Source organism: Symphodus melops, assembly GCF_947650265.1.
Source record: "Symphodus melops genome assembly, chromosome: 9".
Classification (NCBI taxonomy): Eukaryota; Metazoa; Chordata; class Actinopteri; order Labriformes; family Labridae; genus Symphodus; species Symphodus melops.
The window spans coordinates 7470799-7494329 of NC_136699.1; the positions used below are offsets into that span (position 1 = coordinate 7470799).

Here is a 23531-nt window from a genome sequence, read left to right on the forward strand (position 1 = left end):
ACAAACAAATCACTGCTTCATGTCTCAATACCAATGGACTCCTTATCTGGCTCAGTGAGGCTGAGTGTTCAAGCTCAGAGTTTTGGAAACAGGCAACAAAGAATGACCAAAAACAACCAAACCAGGAGACTGTGCGCTCTGCTCCTTTACTGTAAATCTGAGCTGAATTACATCACAGCGGTTTGTTTCTGAGAGTTGCAGAAGAAGACACGTTGGTCACACACATCCTGTCATGGTTCACAAGAACACACACACACAGGATGGAGGCTGTGTGCGGTTTGTGTGTCTGTGATGTAACTGCGGTTGTAATCAGCCAATGTCGTCAAACTGTTAATGATGTGAACATAACGGACAGAAAATCAGTCACCTCAGTGACGTCATCACAGTGACATCACAATGAGGAAGTGAAAACACACTGGCTACAACAACAGATAACACAGTCACATAAGATCCAGCAGTGTCGGATAAAACTATGCGTGTTAAAAATGAATCCACCATCAATCAGTCATTCTGCTGGACTTCATATAGAAGTCTATGATAAAATGTTCCTGCATGTCAGCTGATTTATTCCCTCAATAAACATGTATATAATGGCCTAATGGTCTCAATCTCTAGTTTCAACAGAGCATGATGTTCATGAAAATGTCTCATTTAATTCTAATATTTACAATGTTAAGAAACAGAATGATACATAGCAGCAGGTGAAAACAAAACCATCAGTATATATAAAAAAACACAGGTTCTGATGCTGGTTTAAATCCACAGGCTCTGGGTCGTTTTGTTTGGAGAAATTATCTGGACAAAGCCTGAAAAGTTTTAAAGGTCAGGTGGTTCAAGTATTCAGAATCGTGACAGAAAGAGAGAAAGTTTGAGAGGTTAAAAGCAGACAAAGAACGTCAGGACGCCACAGACTGTTTCAGACTGAGAGAGAGAGAGGCGACTGATTACGTTTGTCAAAACTTTCAATCTTTCTAGGTACCTGATTTGAAAACAATCTCTTTTATTTAAATCACCGATGGTAACGAAAAGGCTAAAACTTCAAAGCTTAGTTTAGGTTGAAACGTACATGTTGAGCTTGTTAACCTGTAGCTTTTGATCATTGAAAACATTACCCACTGTGCCGAGGACTTTTTTTTTTGTTGCCATGGTATCAAAATGGTATGGATATTGTTTGATGTTATACAATCATGTATTGAAATTCTGATATTGTCACAACCCTACAAAAACTGCAATTTAAAAAACAAAAGGAAGCTGCAATAGAAAAACACGAACACAAAGAACAAGAAGGATGAGCAAAAGAATAAGATAAGCAGAGACAAAGAATTCCTCCTGAGGACTATTGAGTCTTATTGTAAAGTTTCAGCTGTAACAGGAAGACGAGTTTCCTCTTTACAGGATGTTTGTGTTGCCTGTGAATGCCACGCCTGTTGCTCTCTCAGCATCAGGACTGTTTCAGGTCTGACCACACCAACACTGTGTTCGAATGCGAGCAAAGAATCCCCAACAAAATGAACTCTCATCCATTATCATCCGACTTGTTTTGAATGTTTACAGAGCAACGCTTCTTAGCTCAGACATCCCTTAAACACTGCATTCAACACTTCACACTCTAACTCCATCATTACACTTCTTGATTAATTTTCACTTCATGGTTCGATAAGAAAGCATGAAGTCAAAGACTGCTCCTGTTTATCCTCAGAGTTTGCAGACAATGTCCTCCTGTCACAGCTGATCATCGTCTGACTTACAACCGTAATTAAACTCATCGATGACACGAGTTACAGCAAACGTGCACTGGATGAACATCATCAAAATAATGGAGCTGAATCACACACTCTCTTCAGTAATCACTCGTGCATTGCTGTTCAGCTGGATCTGTGTGAGTGTGGTGTCAATAAACAGTGCAGTGTAGAACCAAAGTGCTTCAAGCTGAAGATATATGTGCAGAGGGGGGGGGGGGGATGTTGGTGTTCACATAAACGTGCATGTGATGTAGACTGTGCACGAGAACAAGGAGAGTAAAGTAATTAGGGGGTTCCAGCACTGGACACTGCAGAAAGGGTGTGATCTTCTCAAGAACAGCATGCACAATAAACACATCATCTAATGTCTGAATTCATTGCAATAAAGATGAAGAGTACGTTATGTTAACAGTTTTCTCAGTGTTTATATATTTTGACAGCCTGACATATAACAGACGACTTGAATGAAAATGTTCAGTAGTCAGATGAAGCTAAAGCTAATAATCGAAGAACAGCCTTCTGGATTTATTCTGGATTCAACGGGACTAGTTGCAGACACAGATATTGTGTCAAACTTGAAGAACAGCAATAAGCTCTTTTTATTTGTTGTTTATTTGTAGCACACTAAATCATCGTCGCAGTATTAAACTCTGTTTTAGCATGTTTTTCTTCTTTCTGCGGGCTTGATCATAAACTGCTTCACCCTGCTGAGACAACTACCAGTCCCACAATGAGCCACAGACTGGACCCTCAATACAGAGCCCAAAAAACATCTGTATCCCAGTCCTAATCAAGATCCTGTTTTGTCCACAGGGGGCGCCACAATCAATACAAAATGACCTCACGGGATCCCAGAAAGACTGAGGACTTGAACCAACAACCTGCAGCTGTCACATCTCTGAACCTGCTACAAACACACACTTGCAGGTTGTCAAAAAGATTGATACTACATACTCTTTAATACCTCATGTTTGAAAACCAAACATTCTCTGTTAATTTAATGACCAATACCAAAGACTGAAAAAAGTAACTTGGCCTTCATTTATTTCATGGTTCAGGTGTGTAGAAGAATCATCTGTCTGAAACAGGAAGGAATCTGTCAAAAGTTGCTGTCAAACCCTTGAACACTGCCTAAAGTTTAATTTGGACAGTGCAGGAAATACCTGCAACTTCTGTTAATTAAAACAAGAAATTACCTTACATTGAACGTCTATAGGACCGTTCAATTTCTGTTGTCTTGGAATCAAACAGTTTGTGTGTGTGTGTGTGTGGGGGGGGGTCAGACATATCAGACAATATTCTGGTATTGGGACAACTCCTACACACTCACACTCACTGTAATCACTATGTGTCTGAGCTCGTTTGCGCCAAAAAGTTTCTCAGTGCGTCATTCAATCAGACGCTGCACAGAGACCACAGAATAAGACCCAGTGTTACGGTTTCAAAAGTTACCGTGTTAACTGGTGACTTTCAGCCAAATGTGTTTGTGGTTCGTGGTCACGACAGATTTCTGAAGACGGGAAGTTTCCCTCTGACATATCTGCTTATTTATTTTGACATTGTAATAAAACACTAAACAAAGAGTCAGTCGGATTAAAAACACCAGTTTACACGCTTACTCTTTGAACCGATACACTGGACTAAACTCTGATTCAATTTGATACCCAAACACTTAACGAGTCTCACCTCTGATCCCGTATGATCCGGTCCTGGTCTGAATCTAAGTTCGATCTGAACCCGTTCCTGGTCCGGTTCCTGGTCTGCGTCCCGGTCTGTGCAAGTCCTGTCCCAATGATTATTCCTGCACAGTCAGGAGCGGCTCAAAGACAGACTGGGAGATTTGGGAAGACACACGCGCAGTAATGTTTCAAAGTCACACATTAACACCTCCTGCAGCTTCCGGCAACCAGCTTCAAAATAAAAGCGTATAACCCTGGAGAACAAATACTGCTTCCTCTTTCCTCTATAAAAAACATGTATAAAATGATATTCCCCAGTCATGATGAATCATGTAAATCAAATCAAATTCAAGGTTTAATCATGTTCATGTCTAGCCACATAAGGAATATTATTTGGTATTTTTTGTGCAAAAAAACAAAGTACATAAAAGCAGAAAATGAAATAAATTACTGTTAGAGATAAATAATTTAGTTTTATGACTGGACTTTAAATTTCTGACACTTACGTCTTACGTCACATTGCAGAATCAGATTCCCCCCAAAAATGTAATCAACTAATGAAATAGCCACGTAATGAGATCTGTTTATATGTCAATAAAAACGTTATACATGTTACATTTATAAACAACACAGCAGTATATAAAGTAATTTTAAAAAGCTTAATCTCCAGCAGGTGCAATATTAGAGGAGTGAAATTTGCATCTGTAATCATGTAATAAATCCAAAAACTATTTATTCCTTTTGTTTGTTTATTTTGATTGTAAAGTTTTTTTTTTATCTTTAATAAATAAAACAGGCCTATGTACTATCTTCTGATGAAAACAATAAACCAGTCAGTCAAATTGTTTGAGGCCAGCTGGTTCGCTCTGAATCTGGTCAGCATCTGTTTTAATCTGTAATCTGTAATCCTGAACACATTAACGATTTTTAATCAGAGTCTAACCCCTGAAGTCAGATTTCAATGAACTCTGCTGCTGCTGGTTTTAGAGTCAAAGAGGAGAGCCTAAATAACACATCTCTAATCAGACAAAATAAACTATGAAATTGTGTTTTTTTTAAAGAATAAGAGTTTGTTTGGTCATTATTTCAGATACAGCAGAGACTGAACACACAGAGAAGATGTTGGAGAAATGATGGTGGAAGTGTGATGTTATTGGAGCTGTAGTTCTTTGTAAAGAACTTACTTATTAATCATCAGAAACGCAGCTGTCTTATTAATACACTTCATTTATGTGATTCTCAATTCCTCATGTTCACATGTCAGATATTTCCTTCAGATGGACATCACATACAGGAAGTAAGGCTCAGATGCTCTTTTTAAAGTTGAACTGCTTCCTCCCTTGTTTTAGGTCGAATAAATGTGTCACTCTGACTAACCATATGTCCCTGACTAACAATTTTAGCAGTTTAAAGACAATTGATTGTGGAGATTTGGAGGGATATGTGAACAAAACGACAAATTTGATAATCCTCAACAAGATAAGATCAAATATGATAAACCTTTATTTTTTATTATTGGCACCAACAAAAAAAGTCTGAGTCCAACACTAAAGCACTAGGTACCTTTGTATCATCATTATCATTATAAATCTATCATTCATAATTTGAATCTTTAGAATAACACTTTTTCCCACACTTAAGACATGAAATCAAAATCAAATGTATGAGTTCCTACATCCTTAAAAAAATGTTTAAGTTCACCTCAACTTTATTCATAAAGCACCTTTTATAAAAACATGAAGCCCGAAGTGCTCCACGTAGGAACACAGAAGAGCAGAACAGAAAATGAAAGGATGAAAAATATTTTTTTGGATTTAGAAATTAAAAATCAGAAACATTTTAAGAAGTCATAGATATGAGTTTCAAAACTTGGAGCCTGTCTGATTTGGACAGATTTTGAGGAAGTGGAATTTGAACTTAATCAGAGTCTGATAGCCAACACATGTTATGACAAACATCACTTCCCATAATTCATCAAAAATATTCATTCGGTTTAAGGTCTTAAATATCTTCAGACAGTCCTGTGAACTTTCACATTATAGAAAACGTTGACCTTCTCCGTCATAGTCCGACTGGAGCTGATGAGATTTATGCAGTTGTTATTTTAAAATATTCCTTTAAATTTAAATTTTCACTTTTCCATATTTTTTCAGTAGCTGATCAGTGTATTTGTCAAAATCTGAACTTTAAATTGTTGTGAAAATGACAGAATATCCTAATAATAGCACTGAGCTGCTCAGCCTGAGAAAAAATGGCCGCCATGTGATTACAGTGAATTACATAAGCATGAGAAACAGAAGCTAAACAGGATGTGATGTCATAGACCTCCTTTACAAACACAATGTCACTCACAAAGAAGAACCGTTTGTGGTTTATGTTATTACAGATGAATCAGTGTCAGCTCAGCGTAAGTCAGTCCGAAGAAGAAGACTCCTCTGGCCTGAGAGTCTAAAAGGCCTCCTGTCCCCTGTGTGGTCGGGGTTTCAGGGTCTCTGGTCTCTGGTTTGAGGTCCCGATGTGGACAGCGGTGAGGAAGTGGTGGTGAACACTGCGTCCTGTAAGAAGCTGCGTTTCCTCTTCGCTGCCCAAACAACAATCAGCGGCGTGCAGACAGGAAACAGGACGTGCCTGAGACAATAGAGCTCAGAGAGGATCGGAGCTCGCTGCATGTTTCAGGCTCAAAGGAGGATACAGTCTCACATAAAGTTTTTCTTATCAGAGCAGAAGAACAGGAACTCTCAGTGCAACACATTCAGAGCCTCTGACGTCTTCTTCTGCTCGTACTCAAGTTCATTTTCAGACATTTTACTGAGATTGTCTTCAGAGGGTCAGTTTCTTCTTCTTCGTCTTCTCTCATTTAGACATCCTCTCAGTCAATCCCGCAGCATTAAAACCCATGAAATCCCATCAGCATCCTTGTTCAGACTCTCTGTGCTCTGTTATAATCTTACAGTGTTCAGAGAAGTATTTCCCTCCACAAAGAACAATGATGATGAAACCTTCATAAACTCTGTACAGAGGCCTGACCTTACCCTCTGAAACTAACACACTAACAACAGCGCCACCTTGTGGGCTAATAAACACAAGTCATTTTCACACATGCACTCCTAGAAATGTCCACAGGCTGCCCCGGATAACCACAGTGATCAAACCAGTCCCTTACTGGTCTCGTGAAACAAACTCATCACTACATTCACTCATGCAGCTCACTTGAAAAATGTGTTAATTTTCAGGAGTTTTTCGCACATTTGAAAACTGCTAAATTCTCATGATTTGCAGCTGGAACCCAACTGGTGGCTGAAAGTTAACTTGCTGTGTTGAATTAACTGTGATACACGGCAGAAACAGATTTTGATGTTTCTTATTTCCCATCAATATCACATGCTATGCTTCTCAATTATAGTCATTTATCAGCGCATCGCGGAGGCATGAATGTTACAAGGAACAGGTTTGAGGAGTCACAAAGTATGTTCAATGAACAAGATGAATATTAGAAGGAGAAACAAGTTGACATTGCACATGCCAAAACAATGCAAATGCTGGTGACTCAATTAAATAAACAACCTTTTAAACGCAAAATATTTTAAACCATACTGGATGCAGCAACTATATTAGTTGTTGTTATAATTTATTTAGGGATGTTTGTACTTACAGTCTTTGAAAGACAAAACAGACACCGTCTCAGGGATGTGTTAAAACACAGCTTGAAGTAGAGCTGTATTAACAGAATTTGCACTTGCTCATGTTTGATAAAAGTCAACAGATTATACACTGAAGGTAAACATTACATCACTGTGTGAGGTTTATATGATATTTTTCCCCATATACCACAGATCTGGCTCATGTCTCTCCATCTCTTTTTGCTGTTTCTTGCCACCACAATGCATGAACATCTTCTGTGGTGTAATAGTGGTGTCTAGTCCAAACTGGTCTGAATAACCTGACAACAAAGTGATCTGAGTCCAAAACAAAGTAAAATATTTTATGTTCCAAAAACAAGCAGTACATCTTCGAAACATGCTGTGATCAATGAAGGAGATACGAGAGCTTCAGGGACAGAAAAATAACTTTATTGATAAAAGCAGTGTGACAGAACAAACACTGTTTGTGTGGACACGATGCTCCACTCCTCTGAGGTTGTCTGCAGACATATGAGGTATCAGAACGGAGATGACAATATGAAACTTTAAAGGAGCTGAGGAGGTTTGTTCGTGTTGCTCTCTCTCAGGCTGTGAGGACGTTTGGGGGGTGCTGCAGACACGCAGAGCAGCTGAAGTCTGACATAACTTCACTTTCATTACACTAAATACCAAGAGTCACATCAAAGAGATAATTAACACAAACAGGAGGCAGAGGTGATTTATGAAATCAAACCTCAGACATGGAGGATCTTTACAGACTGTTCACATGCGTCATGTTAAAACAAACACACACCTTCTTTGAATTGTCTTTAATCTCTATGAACTCTGTTGTACATGTCTGTTTAAACTGTGAATCCGTCAAAGATCCACTTGATGGTTTTCTTATCACCTCTGTAAAGTCACAATCAGGTTGAGCTTTAATCTACAGCCAAACACAAACATTTGCTTCAGTGAATACTTTTCAAAATAGGTTTGAGAGTCGAGAGTAAAGAGACGAGACGAGCCAACAAGAACAGGACCAGACTCAAAGTGACCAGTGTGAAACAGAACAGATTTTAAATCTGTTTAACACTTTAAACAGATGACTCTCCTCTCTCTGAGATAAATGGTTTAAGTCCGACTGAGACTTTGTTCAGAGTTTAAAGAGAATCTGAAAGATGTTACGTGTTGACCAAACTGGATCATGAAGAACTGAAAACAGGCTTATTTTCAAATGAGTCTGTCTAAACATAGAAGAGCTATTACAGGAGGATGAAAGAAGTCGATTAGCTAATAAATGTTTTTTCAGCAGGTAGAGTCATGATGTCACACAGCTGGACACTCACAGACTGCATGTGATCACCACAAGTGTTCTCACTCGTGCTGGAGTTTTCAGACAGAGTTCATAGACATCTAAAGACCCGTTACACACATAGCATAGCATAGCATAGCATAACACATTGATGAACAGTGTTGAACCTGCAACAGGTGCACGTGCGTCTAATCACCTGCAGGAGGTAATCAACAAATAATCACTAAAAACATATTTTCAGCAGCAGTAAAATCTTCTAATTTCCTGTAAAAATGTTAAAGTTCTTTTGTCATTTGATGACCTTTATTAACAGCCCCTGCAGACCACAGAAGACGTGCAGATAATTTAATCTCACAAGAGTTTAGACCAGGATGTGAAAAAATAAATCTCATATTTTGAAGCTGTCAGATTGGATCGAATCTTGAAATCTGGTTGTTGAAAAGAAGAAAGAGTCATGTGATCAAATAAGATCAGGTAATCCAATTTTGTTCTTCGGTTTTTTTATCTGGATCAGACCTCTCCTGTGTTGTTAAAAAAACATTGGTAACTGTGAAACAAAGCATCAGGATTATGCTGATTCTCATCATACTCACAGACAGACTGGAGGACAGAGGCTAAATGTGATCAAACTTTTAGGTCAAGCAAAACAACACTGACAGTTTGTTCATGCTTGAGACTTTTATTATATTTAGCTTCTGATGTATTAAACCTCTACAGTGAAATAGTGGATAAAGAAGACATTAAGATTCACTAGATATCCTCAATATCAAACGTAAATATTACATTTAGAGCAGCTGTGGGAACTGTTCCCCTTGTGGATAAAGTGTATCAGTAGTCTTTTAAAGTCTGGATCTGGATCAGGATCTTTAAATCTAGTTTATCTCTGGAAACACAAATAAATCAGGTAACTTTATCCTAAGTAGAAAAAAAGTCTGGATTACTTTAATTATGTTTGTGTGGATTCTTAGTCATCCAGGTCATGGATCAAGCTTCAAATTATTTTGATTACGTCTTCATTTGTTAATATTTCGATCCAGATTCAACTTTTTTTGTATTTGGTTGTGCTAGCTGCCTAACTGATCGTATCTAAAGTAAAACTGCATTAAACACATTTTTACACTTTGAATAAATTAATAGAAAATGAGTCAGAATTGTGCTTTACAGCTCTCATTGTTCAGACAGACAAACAAACAAACAAAGTAAATAAATCAGTTATAAATCTGTTTTTGTTTTTTTTCAGTCCCCTCTGCAGTTTAAGTCTCTTCATCGTCGCTGTGCTGCTTCTCTTCGCTCAGCCCGCTCTCGTCGATGTTCTCCAGAGAATCGGCTCGCTGCACCGTCAGCTCTGACACATTGATACACGGCAGCGTATTCTGCTCCGGAAACATCCACGGCTTCAGGCTCGGGTTGTGCTTCCTCTTCCACTCTGGATACTTCAGGGAGGCCTTGTAGATCTTCCTCATGGCCTGTGGGGACGAGGACGACACGGAGAGGACAGGCTGAGACTGTGCGTCTATAGAGATCAGTCGGGTTCATAGTTAACTTAAGGAAGAGTCTTTTTACCTTTGGAGCCACTAACTGAGACACTCTGTTCACCACCCACTTTGGTAACGAACCTGCAGACACACCAAGGACACATCAATACCACACACACCAGTCTGCTAACATCCAATCAGAACATTTCGGTCTCAGAGACGCAGAGCCCCTGAAGTGAAGAGTATAAAGCTTTTTTTTAAATGACAGGAGGGAGCACAAAAGTGATTTTCAGAACTTGTCACAATGACTAACTCTCTAAACCACATGAAGGATAAACAACTCCTCAGCCTACAGTGTACGTGATTTACATAGAAACAGAGTGCAGACGGTGTGTTCTGTTCACTCATCAGTCAGAGCTGATTGTATATTACTACTGATTATTGATATTAATATCATATTAGTTCTGATCTCAGAGTTAACACTGTAGTAACCTCGTTGAATGTCTTGTTGTTTACGTCCCACACATCAGGTAGTTGCATGCGGCCTGAGCTCTTTGGCGTTCCCTCTACAGGTGTCCTCCAGTATCTCATGTTGCGCCGAGTCAGGTATAGTATGGGAACGATAACATTCATGAAGCAGCTGGTTGTGCACACGAACACACGTATGAAAAGAAGAAGGAAGAATATCTCCGGCTTCTTCTCAGATTTTCCTTCACTTCTGTCTGAATAAGTCACACAAACTTCTGTCTGTAAGCCCGGCTGTGTGCAGTCGCAGATTGCACAAAACAAACACATCCTTTGAGACACACGCAAAGAAATGTTGTGCTCAGAAAGCTGACATCAACAAATTGTTAAAGGATGCTTCTCAGCATTTTTTATTGCATGAGGAAACAGACACTCTTCCTGTTCCGAACACAGACTTTGGTTTACTGGTTATTTATTGTTGGGGACCATTATAAGGTGTGTGTGTGTGTGTGTGTGTGTGTGTGTGTGTGTGTGTGTGTGTGTGTGTGTGTGTGTGTGTGTGTGTGTGTGTGTGTGTGTGTGTGTGTGTGTGTGTGTGTGTGTGTGTGCGTGTGCGTGTGTGTGTGTGTGTTCACCTCGAGGGTCCACCTGGGTCAGATAGTAGAGGGTGGAGCAGTTTGCTCCGTTGGACTGGATCAGGTACCCGGTCAACAGGGACACGGCTCGGACGTAGTCCTTTTTAGGAGGGTGTTGCTGAGAGGACGCAGAGAAGAGTTATTTAGAGTGAATGACGCAGTGTTTTATTAGTATGAACATTTACATAGACTTGATGTGGAGTTGTTTAGTGAGCGCATACATCTCGCAGCACCTTGATTTTACTTCAGCGTCCAAATAAGTGGCAACCTCCGGTGTTGAGAAAAGAAGCAATAGCATTAGTGTAAAAACATCAGTTCCTCCTCGAGGATGTATGCCAAAGCGAGTCAACTCTCATTAGGTCCAATATTAAAATGTCAAATTTCACAGCAGAAATAAACATGTTCACTGTCTGGTACAAAAATGGTTATAATCTTTGAAATGTATTTTAGGGCTAATTTGAAAAATGTAGAATAAGCTGTGAAGTTCCTTGTTTGTCAGGAGGGTTAAAGTCCCGAGTCAGCTCCACCTCCTAAAACCAGGGGTCTCCAACAAGGGGGCTACTGGTAGCTCACAGGCCCTCAATACTGTAAGTAGCTCGCCATGCAAATCCAAAACGTAAAAAAAGAAAAGAAAGAAAAGAAAATTAATGTACCCTATGCATAAACAAAACCTCACTCAAAGCAAACTGTATCTTACTACAACTCTAGATCTTTCTAACCAGATTTCGATGCACTGGTCGACAGCATGCAGCGTCAGGAATCAAATTAAAGGTAAGCATATGATGATGATAAGATACACTGCAAAAACAAAACAAAAATAAGGGGAGTAAAAGTAGCTTGCAGCTTGTTTTATTTTCTTTTAAAGTAGCTCTCATACTAAAAACGGTTGGAGACCCCTGATCTAAACTGTCTAAATATGGATGTCAGACCCATTGTTTACTGTCAGGGAAAGTCCCTCCCACTTTCTAAAATCATTCACTTGGATCCCCTCACTTTAACCTCTCCATCCTGCCCTGTCTTTAGAGCACTGTGCTGTACCTGAACACTTTGTCTTTGGTGAACAGTGAACTGGATGAGTACAACTCGTCGTCGAGAAGTGAGCATTTAGCATTCCAAACGGGCATTGGAATAATGAGCGTGCCTTTAAGTACTTCTATCAAAGTCATCAAACAATAACAGATTAATAAAGACGAGAGATTTGAATTTATCATGAATACCATTATTGTTACTGCTTACCGGGTGTTTGACGGAGTAGTTGATAATCAGGTAGTCGTTGCCCAGAGGAAGCCAAGATCTCATGGTGACAAAGTCTCTGTTCTTCAGTGGAGTTGGACACCTCCCTTCGACAAACACATCAACAGTCCTTTTTAGACACAAATACCACTTCTTCAGACGTACCTGCACGTTATCTGTAGAGTTTTATTGATGAGCAGGAGGAAAAACTGACAGGAGTAATATCCGATGTCAGCGTTGACGGTCAGCCGGCCGATGTCGTAGGTGTCGATCATGTTGGTGTCCCACTTCTTGCGGTAGCTTGTGTCATGGAGGACGTCGTACAGCGTCTCTGCCGTGACGTCTTTACACACTATCCGCATCTGAGACACAGAGGGAGACAGCTTCAAGTGTCTGACATCGTTACTGAAAGGATCCCCACAGATGGGCCTTTTTGTCAAAGAGGAAGGTGAAACAGCGGTAACATCATTTGCATGGAACACGTATACAAACCTGTTGTATGATGATATGTTGTGATAATACTTGGATGTGCTCAGAAATTAATATGTAATTTAAGATACATAAATCAGGTAAGCATGGTGAGCAAGTGAAGTAAGGTTAGTCTTCCACATCCAAAAGTTGACTTCACACACAAACTCTGCTCTAACAGCTGAAACAAACTTTAACTTTGGAAACAAATCCAGTGTTTCATAAAAACACAACGGACACACACTGTATGAGAATGGACACCCAGCAACTGATGCTGAAATGCATCCACAGTCATGGTGGCCACCACAAGATGGCAGCACATTAGTTTCCTGTATAAACTCTGGTCCCTGCTGCTCATAATAAAGACTTACAGCGAGAAGCTGGAAGAAAGTTCAAATTGTTGATATATGACATCGTAGCGTCCTTTACACAATCATTTAGATAATCTGAGATAAATTAAAGCAGCATCATTTTTAGGTGATATCAGCAAGTAGGATTACATTACAGAGGAGTTTGCTCCTCCTCTGTTGCTCTCCACACAGACTGAAATTGAAAGGGCCGAAGTGTTTCTAAAGAAATGAAGCAAAGCATGTTTTGTGTGAGAGACCTTGAGCAGGATTTTGTTGCAACATGCCTTTCTTCAGAGTCAATTGCCATGATCGCGAGAAACATTCAACTATCATGACATCTCTTTACATGAAATTATTGTTATATTGCACTCAATGTCAAACTTCTGAACATTTGGAGTCTGCAGCTTCTGTTCAGGTTATAATCTTTGTCACCTGCAGAGATACCACAGAGGATATGAGACAACGTCTGTCAGTGTGAAGAAAGATGGTTCAATACCTGTAGTGTATTGGTTAAGATGGTTTTAATGGTTTTTATTTATTTATTTTCCGGAGCATTAAATCAGCTTGAGTGAGTCTCTGGGGAGATTTCTGTGAGTATTCAGAGTTATAAATGCAGCCGTGTAGGACGTGTTGTGTAACATCTGAAGCTCAAGGTCTGACATACAGACACAGAGGATCTGCTGCTGCAGAGCTCCCATCATTTATTTCACCGCTTTATTAAACCACTATTTATTTTCATGGCTCTGTGCTTTAAATGTAACCTCCCGTTTTATTCTCAGGACAGGGGGAAATATGTCATTAGTCATGGTACACAGTTCTCTCTGAAGAAAACCTGCTCTCACAGCTCAATTGAATATGTTGACATAAAAAAAAAGTAGAAAGTAAAATATGTTTGTGTTTATCAGTAAAGTCCAAATATGAACATGAATTGCATCGGAATAAATCCAGCAATGCACAACTTCCCGTTTAGTCTTAAGTGATCTATCATTATTTTCTCTAAAGCTAGTATCAAAATATGGACATTTCCCATTTTATATCTTTAAAAAATGGGAAAAGGTTTTTTTGGGGAAATTAGAATTTACCATAGTTCTCAGACAACAGGTAGGTTTAATCTCCAGACTTCACCAAGTTTTCTTCTACTTTAGATCTCTTGCTGAGCAGAGGGGACGCAGGCTTCTGTCCTCTTACAGAGTTTCAGACGTCATGACAGACGGCTGCTTACTGTACAACGTCACCTTTTTTCCACCGCTGTATTGTGATATTGTGCGGGTCAGTGCCGAAAAAGTGCTCCATGTAACTCAATCAGCACGGCTCTGCTGCGTTAATCATTCATAAAGACCCGAGCTTCATGTCTTTGTCTGTCCGTCACTCTGCAGCTCTCTACATCTGCTGCTTCCACCTCAGGCCTGCGTGAAATGGTTCATAAAAGAACGACGATGCTGTGACCTACACCTGTGCTGAAATGTATACAATGCATTTTGAAAACATAAGAGAGAAAGAGTCATGGGAGACATTTTTAGTTTAACTTAACGCACAGACTAAAACAGGGAGGAACAGTTAGCTTAGCTTCTTTTTGAAACATTTTTTTGAGCATATTATGCATGCGAGTGTCTGAAATGTAAAGGTGATCGTGCAAAGGATTCCACATGATTATACCCTTCAAAGAATGAATTATCTTTGTATGGATATGCCAGTAGTCAGCTATATATGATATGCCTGATCATCATCAGCATACAGAGAAATCTCCCCGTTTGATATCAGAGCCAATTACAAATGAACGTTTTTTGTTTTGTTTTTTGCTTTAATTTCACCCTGTCCTGACTAAAGGTTATCAGACACGTGTTTAATGGTCGGTTATTCTAATAATGATAGTATTGAAAATTTCCACAGCTTATCCCTTTTAATGGATATAGGCTAGTTGTTGTACTCCAGTAGTTTTCTTTATCAAAGGCTTCACAAACATGACAATGCTTTCTTATCTAATAATTCTGTTAATAAAATAACACACTGGATATGTAGGGTTAAGCTTGTGAGCTTGAGGGTGTACACTTACTGGCATCCTCTTGGTGATGAGGGTTTATAAAATAATTTGCAGCTTACTTAGTCGGATGAAGTTAAGCTAGCAGTTTCCCACTGGTGCTGGTCTTTAGGCTAAACTAAGCTCAACATGTTTAAGTACTGTGATTCAGGCAGGATTATCTTAATTCAGCTCTGACGTAGAATTCCACGATACAGAGTTTTAAACATTGATGATTAAAAAAAAAAAAATCCAAAACTATTGATACCCATATGACAACATTAAAATAGAAGTCGTAGATACCAAATATTGGTTATTTTCTTGCTTTTAATGAACAAAAATGGCAGACAAACTCCTATACAAAGTTAAGACAGTGTGTAGTTTTTTGATGGATTCATTCTTATCCTACACACCTGTCTTACGAAATAGATGTGTAAAGCTATGGCACTATTCAATACTATTAATAATTAAAATAACTGTGATGTTCAGTATCAAAACGGTAGTATGAAAACTACTGAGCATTTTAACTCTGAAAATTTTTATCATTTTCTGATATTTTTATTTCTCTCTGGTGGACTCTGTAATGCCATCAACTCCAAGGAGATTTTATTTATTCATGTGAGAGAAGAAGCACCGGGCAGCTCCACAAAGGCTTCCTGAATAATTAACTCAAGAGCCTTCATCATCCCCTCAGTGTGTTTGTTTCGTAACATACACACACACACTCTCCACAGTAGTTCACTTCCTGTGGTCAGCCTGGGGTCAAACCGAGCACCCTGAGAAGAGCTGTGAGCAGCGTCAGGCCCGAGTCATAAATAAAACAGAGTCCATCAGAGAGTTCATTATCTCCTCTGTCTGCTCTTACATGAAGGAATTAGTCCTCTTTATCATTTGTCTTCTCCTGTCAGGATCACTGGAGTATTTTAGAGTTTAATTTCATCTCAAGTTTAATAAGTCTGCTCCCCCTGTCTTTAAGCCCAGGATTAACCTGAACCAGATCCAAACCTGTTCTTAGACGTGTCCTATTTTTGTATAAAAACTATCTTCACTTTGCCCAATAACACGATTTCAATAAAGATTCTGTCACTGACCAGCAAAACCTTTTTGTTCCTCATATGTCCACTGGAGCACTGGTTCCCAACCTGGGGTCCAGGCCCCATAGGGGGATGCCAAAGATCTCAGGGGGGGCACAAGGCTTTTCCTCCACTGAGCTTATCAAAATTAGATTTGTACATAAAGTATTATTACCGTGATGTCAAAAGTAAAGTTACATATAAAGTTATGTTAAAAGTAGGAAATTGTTCACTTCTTACAGCTCACCTTTGTGAGTACATGGTGTCAGAAGACGCCATCGCAGTAATGGCGGCTAGAAAACCTCAGGTCATTCGTTCGATTGATGTGTGGACTGAAGTTTAAATACTGACTGGCAGCTTTCCATCTGCATTACTGTAAAGCTGAAGAAAAGTCTGGTCAGAGTTACAGGTTCTGTTTCTGAACTGGAGGGATTCCAGTCTGGAGTCTGAGGAGGTTCAGGTCTCTCTGTTGGACCAAGTCCTCCTCCTGCTCAGGTTTCAGCTGTTACCTTTTCTTTTCCGCTCTGAATTTTTCAGCACCCTGACGCTGGTCTGTTGCCTCTGAAGAGGTAGAACATGACTGCTGACGACCTCTGATCAACTGTTTTGTGACCTATCATCAGTTTTTGACCTCTGATCAGCTGTTTCTAACTTCTTATAAACTGTTTGTGACTCTGATCAGCTGAAGTCTCTATCCTCTCTGATAGCTCTCTGCATATCAGCAGCTGGTATTGATAACTGTTGCCATGATAGGGAGAATAAGTGTACCAGTTCATTTTCTATTTATTTATGAGGCAGATTTAATAAAATGGTCATCCTGTCAAGCACTTTGTTAATTTGCTTCATGAATATGAATTTCAATTAGTAATTTACCTTCCGATCATTAATCCACTTGTTCAATTGATGAATCATCAGGTAAATATTTTCTCTTGTCTGCAGTGACAAGCTGTAAAGGTTTTTTCAGAGATCAGTGAAGGAGACAGAAGAAAACACCACAAACTAAAGCTCCACTATCCTCTCTGGACCAATCACCACTGAGGGATGGATAAGCATCAATGTGCTTCACTTGCTATTTTTGAACGTGGAATTAAACTTCCAGTTTACAGGAGTGTGTTCACCAAAGAATCATGAAGACAGTCAGAACAGACATCTAAATGTAGACTCTTCTGATGAAGGACACATGGGTTGGTATTGGAAGATTTCTGTTTGCTCACTGCAAGCTGACTGGTCAGGACTGCTCAGACTCATTGTTTAGGGGGTCGTTTGGTGGGAAAACGTACTTTTGGAGAGCGGCGGAAAAAGTCAGTTTGGAGAGTGGAGGAGCACATCAGACCTCCATTGGACAACACCTTAGATATGTTTCATTAATTCCTATAATCAGACGTGCATATGAATTCTGAGAAGCTTCCAGTCATGAATATCAGCTCTAAACTTCCTCTCCAATCTATCAAATCTAGTACAGACTGAAAATTATTAAGCGCTAAAAGACAGGAAATCTTTGCCAATGTGTCAGGTCTACCTGATCTCACCATTTGGAATATGTATTTTAATAGTTGATGGGCTTCAATATCTTCTTTGCTTTAACTTACTGTAATTTAATTAACATAGATCTATCTAAAAACTCTATTCTGATTGGTCAGCTTTCTAAAGTCTTCTTGCTGCATATCTGACTGCTGCTGTGAAGAGAAGGTTGCCATGGACACAGCTCTGATTAAGGGAAAGAAAAAAATTAAGATTGGACTGACACAGTTTTAGTATAAAACATTAAATTTAGGCTACAATTAATTCTAATTGTTGTGACTTTTACTGAAGTTTATATTTTCTCCATATTGTATTTTTCCGTGATCATTTGATCTTCTTAGTTCCACTAAGCTAATTGAAACTGTCTTTATAATTAGTCACACACAACTTGATCTAAAATGGGGTTTTTTATTCAATTAACAAGCCAAAGCTCCAAAATAATCACATTATATTTTACTCTTTTACATCTGAGAAAAAAATAGAAAATGATAAATGAGAAGCTCTGGAGTTTTAGCTTTGTAATTTTGATTAAAGTGAACTAATTACTTCAGTGTATGCCAATCCAATGATTCAATAGCTCTTATAAACAGTCCACCTCCTGTGGAGTAATTATTTCAATTTTATTATTATTATTTTTTCCCATCGTGTTTGTCCACTTTTATCTTGATTGGCCTAACACTGGGTTGTACAAACATTTTAGACTTTCAAGCATTTCTTGTACTCTCTTTCTTCAAACCTGTAGTTTGATCCTTAAAGCAGGATGGACGCTCTCCTGCTCTCATCGGTGATTGAACGATGTTCAGGTGTTGCGTTTTCTCACCTTGAGTTTCTGGACGCTCCGGCTCTCCTCCTCGCGGCACCAAACCGTCACCCCTCCTTTACTGTACCGGCTGACCCATCCGTCAGAACTCAAACACTGATCCTTGAACGACGAGAAGTCCGAATCGTCCGGGATCTGGACCGGCATCTCCACCCGAAACCGGAAAATAGATTAAAAAGACAAGAGGAAAAAGAAAGAGAAGAGCGTGGGTCCAGGTTTACATCAGTCTGCAGTCTCACGGCTGCTGGTCTGACTGGGTTTAAATTTTCACAGACGAAGTTTTTTGAATAAAGAGTTCAAATGCTGAATGAAATCAATGACAGTGTGTGAGCTCTGTCAGCAGCAGCTCTGCTCTGCTGTCTCAGGATCTCTGCTGCCTCTGGCCGCTGAACAGATAGGACTCGAGTAAAGAGCTCTCACTCTGACTCCGCTTTGAGGAAACTAAAACCGACACCAGTGACCCACGACTGTCCAGCAGGACAAAAAAGTGTCTGATACAAACAGTTTATGATAACAAATCACTTGAATTATACAGTATATACATCACCCTCAAGAGCAGATGTCACACAACAAAGCATTTGACCAACTATACACCTGCTGTGACGATGGGTTACTTTAGGCTACAGTTGTTAAACTGTGATTGAAAAAGTGCTGCATGCATGAGGAAGTCTTATTTAGCCAACTAGATGAACACCTACAGGTTAACTAAACATTCACATGCTAGCTTCTGCAATGTTAAGTCCTATATAGTGTGCAATCATTATCATATTAATAACGTTTACCTCTTAGCACATTAAACAGATAATGAGTCAATTTAACAAGCTGATCAGCTACTAACATTAAACCAGAAAGCGTGTGTGTTCACTGAGTGAAGCATCTTCGTAATAGATCATCTCTGATAACAGGCTTTATATGTATAACGCTACCCTCAGGTACTTCTGTAATAATGATATGAGGATGCTGAGAACAACTCAGAAGTGAGATCTTGGACTTAATACCACAAAATCTTTAATTTGACGTGTACAATTGATTCCGTACAAACAGGGAGAAGACATGAAAATGCAACAACAGAACGGGTTTATGGCTGAGTTGTGGGGTGTCGGACGGCTCCTGAAAGCCTCAGTATCAGTAAATGATACCTGTTGTTCAGGTGGAACAGTGGGTGGAGTCTGTGGAGTCAGACTGAAGAACAGATCAGGTATCAGTAAGTGTTTCTTTCCATCTTTGAGACTCGGTGATGAACTCATAATGTCGTCAAGGGAAGCTTCCAGAAAAACGTCAACTCTGTGAACTCAAAGTACAAAAAGCTCAGTGACACGATTTAACAGTACATCATTTATATTGCCTGGTTATATAATGACCTGACGGTTATGATGGTTGTTTGGTTGGCTTGGGCCCTAATCATTATGGAGTAGTTTTAATGAGAAAATATCGTATCATGACCCTGCTGCGCCGAATTGGTTTGACTGTTTTGCACATCTTTATCGTTCAAACTTAAGCCGGAAATCTAAAATAGCATCTTGTTCATCTCTGTTCTGCAATTTTAATTCAATTTTCTTTTAACTGATGAAAAATAAACGAAACTGTCTTCTTGCGTTCAAGGTCAGATGCTTATTTCAGGGCCACTGTGATACAGCTGGCATTTCTTGTGAGAGTATCTCTGCTGCCCTCTAATGGCGGTTTAAAGGGTTTATATTTGTGTTGTCTATGATTCACTGCTCACATTTCGACGTTGGGTGTTTTTTCTCAATAAATAATAAAAAGAACGGGTTACATTCAAATCTTCAAAAGTGTCCTGTGTTGTTCATCTTTCACAAAAAATGTTAGACATTGATTTTTCATATAAAATAATGAACTATTTTCACAGAGCTTTTGACCACATCCTCCGGTCGAGTCGAATAATTTGAATCCCAAATAATTTGAGCTCCCAAAATCAAAAGTTTTATTCTTAAATTGTAGCAAATGATAGCAAAATGATAGTGTAGCTATTGATTTCCTGAAAAAAAGTGTTTAAGTTTTACTTTCTGTGTGTGTGTGTGTGTGTGTGTGTGTGTGTGTGTGTGTGTGTGTGTGTTTCATCTTTCCTTCCTGCTCCTGACCTTAGACCTCAGTGAACATCTGCTGGAAACCTGAACTACGCGAGAATACAAAGCAGCTCTGTGTGACACACACACCTACGCACGCACACACAGCTGGAGTGCATGGTTTCTGCAGAGTTTGAGCTAACAGGAGATAAAAGTTCAGACACACTTTACAAAACTTTTCTCTCCAGTCAGCAGTTGAATGAGCAAGCTGTTCAGGTAAATTAACTTAAATGTGTCTCTCTTGTCAAAGACAAAAAAGACATTTTTTTATCTGACCATCTCCAATCTGTTATCAAAGAGGAGGCGGAGTTTATGACCTAAACTGCAGCCAGTCAGCAGTATAGTAAATATTTTGGCTTCACTCCTATATGGGCTGTTTCTCCATTTTAGTTTTTCTCCATACAAAATGTTTCTACCAGTTTGCAAACAATTCAGAAATCTTACAGCTCATAACAACAACATGACTCTCAACACAATTTAATTGGTCTCACTCAAATTTCACACTCTCAGACTTACAGTTGTCACAATACCAACAGTTTCATTTAATTTTAATTGAGAAATTCGTGGCACCCAATATTGGACAATTACCGGTACTTGTTCTTAATTACCAAAAAATGCAAGCAAACTCATGCACGCTGTCTAAGTTGCACAAATATGCTGGCAACATGTAAAGGTTGGGAAAGGTGCCAGAGGTCAGACTTGATCCCAGGTCGCCTGCCAGAAGGACTATAGCCTCCATACATGGGGTGCACACACTATAGCCTCGAGGCCATATGACACGTGTTGTATCAAAATGAATCAATGCATTGAACATTTTGACAACCTCAGGTCCAGGTGAAGGCAGACTCCAGCTGACCTGGTTCAAGTGAGTGGGAGGAGCTCAAGAACAAATCAAGGAGATCTGCAGTGTTATCTCCATGACGATTTAATTGATTAATCTCAGATCAAATGTCAGCGTGTGTTTGAGTTTTATTAGGACCAATTAGACAGATGTGTTCATGAACACAGCTCTGTGCTCGCTCTGTTTGTCGTCCAGCTGTGGGACGTTCAGGAGCGTAAACATGAAATACTTTCTTCCTCTTAACTGTTTTACTGCTGGAAAATGTCCCAGAGGGTCAGCGGAGGATGGATCCAGGTCACACACATTCAGGTCACACTGATCTGTCAGCCCTTTGCTTACATAACATATGATAGGGCTCAATGTATATTTTCTCATCATGGGTGAACTTTCTGCTGCTGGTCAGAAAGATGCAAATAGTTGTTTGTCATCTTTACAAAAAGCTCTAGTTTGGTTCACCTCACCCTCAAAATCTAAGCTGTCTAACGTCTGAGTTTTGTAAAAAGACTTGAACGCTCCATAATGTACCAGCTGCTTGTTCACACAGATCATGTGTGTATACAGACTGTGTGATTGAGTTGTGTATCCAGACTGAATGTAAAACCCTGCTGAGCTCTGACATACACAAACACATGTACACTGTCGGTGAGAGTGTTGGCTTTGTATGTACGTAGCAGCACAGTGTGAAAACAGTAAAATGGTCTGTAAAGTGTAGCGTCCACACTGACGTTAAACTCTGACACATTCCTCACTTCAGTCATCTGTCTACTTCACAGACACACAGAGAAAAAGAGTTTATCTTGGTAACACCAAGGCCTGGTCATGATGAAGTTGCCCAGTGAGAAAAAGGTATATAATGCAATAAATCCTCCAGTATGATTGTGGTAACTTCATGCAAGCAGAGGGCTGGATTCAGACTGTATTACAGGGGAAAATGTTTGGCTTGATTAGGTGTCACCTCAGATAATTCAGTCACTGAACTTAGCCTCTGTGTCACAACGAAGCCAAAAGGCGACAGCATTTTTTTTATTTTTTTTTATTGCTACAGCATTTTGGAGATTTTTCCATGTGAATATTAGCCAAGTAATCTGCCATGCACTGTGTTTCTTTGACTTCCATCCAACAAGTCTGAGTTCCACTTTTTAAAACCAGATACATTCTGGCATTCTATTATTTACATGTTTGTAATTACTAGCAGTTCACGGTGTCTGTAAGAAGCATACCTGACTCATTCTGTGTTTGTCATAAAAAACAGAATTGTTGATTTGCATTTGCTTACGCAACACTTGTTTTACTCTTGGCCCCTTCCTCTTTTGACATTCATCCCACTCTGTCTTCTAATTGTCCTGTCAGTCTTGATCTGATTGAAGCTCTCATCTGCTGTAAATTGAAAATGAGTCCTCAGACAGCAGGTTTTTGCAGACTCTGATCCATCCTGTAGCACACTTTCAGGAACTTTCTATATTTATTTGTTTATTGTTTCACTTTAGGCTTTTAGTTTCAGAGGTTCTTGAATGCAGCATGGTGTGACATCTGGCTGTGATTTAGAAGATATCGGATTGTATCGCTGGCACATGAAGGCAGTAGGGGGGAAAAGCTTCTCTTTTGTTGAAATCCAAAATTGAATCCATTTCTTTTAGGGATGAATGAATGTCTCTGAGCTTCTTCTGATCTACGTGGAGAAAGAGCAGAAGGAGGAGGAGTGAGGAAACTGGCGGATCAAATAAGAGAAACAGTTAATCTATCAGTGCTTATATGTTCCACTTTTCAAAGGTAATAAAAACAGAAAGTGCTTCATCTGCTTCTGGTCAAAGTGAAAGGAGGCTACAGCTGTACTCTCTCTGTAATATTACTTCTATTAAGTATCACAGTAAAGTTGATAAATATTATCAAGGAATTAACCGGCGTAAGAAATACTTCCAAAATTGTGGGAAAAAGTTCTGAACAGCATTCTCTTCCTCCTAAACTGGTCTTTAACTTCTCTATTTTAAACTGGCCTGTTCTTGTTTCTCCAGAATGCGCCTGAAGTGCTCACAATGATGAATGAGAAGGACCATTGGAGAAGATGAGTCTCCTTATGAAGAACCAGCAGCTGCCCTGTAATTACTTGTTGAGGGATGTCTGTGTCCCTGAATGCCTCATCCCCTGACATCATCAGATATAGTGCAGGATGATTGTTAACAGTGTGTAAAATGCAGC

General features: G+C 39.4%; 2 protein-coding genes across 2 annotated transcripts in view; both read right to left on the reverse strand.

The window, feature by feature from the left end:
- arap3 (ArfGAP with RhoGAP domain, ankyrin repeat and PH domain 3) overlaps positions 1-3627 on the reverse strand; it is a 31730-nt gene extending 28103 nt beyond the window's left edge. Inside the window, exon 1 of the mRNA XM_079352968.1 lies at positions 3429-3627. The gene's annotated coding sequence lies outside the window, so the exon portion shown is untranslated. The remainder of the gene's footprint in view (positions 1-3428) is intronic.
- Positions 3628-9504: 5877 nt separating this feature from the next.
- On the reverse strand, positions 9505-18837 carry stard15 (StAR-related lipid transfer (START) domain containing 15). Its single transcript, XM_079352970.1, has 6 exons — positions 18411-18837; positions 12376-12523; positions 12165-12268; positions 10929-11046; positions 9917-9969; positions 9505-9819 (listed from the first exon to the last, which is right to left on the reverse strand). The coding sequence occupies exons 1-6, from the start codon at positions 18555-18557 to the stop codon at positions 9607-9609; spliced, it is 783 nt and encodes a 260-aa protein (XP_079209096.1). The 5' UTR covers positions 18558-18837; the 3' UTR covers positions 9505-9606.
- Positions 18838-23531: the final 4694 nt, after the last annotated feature.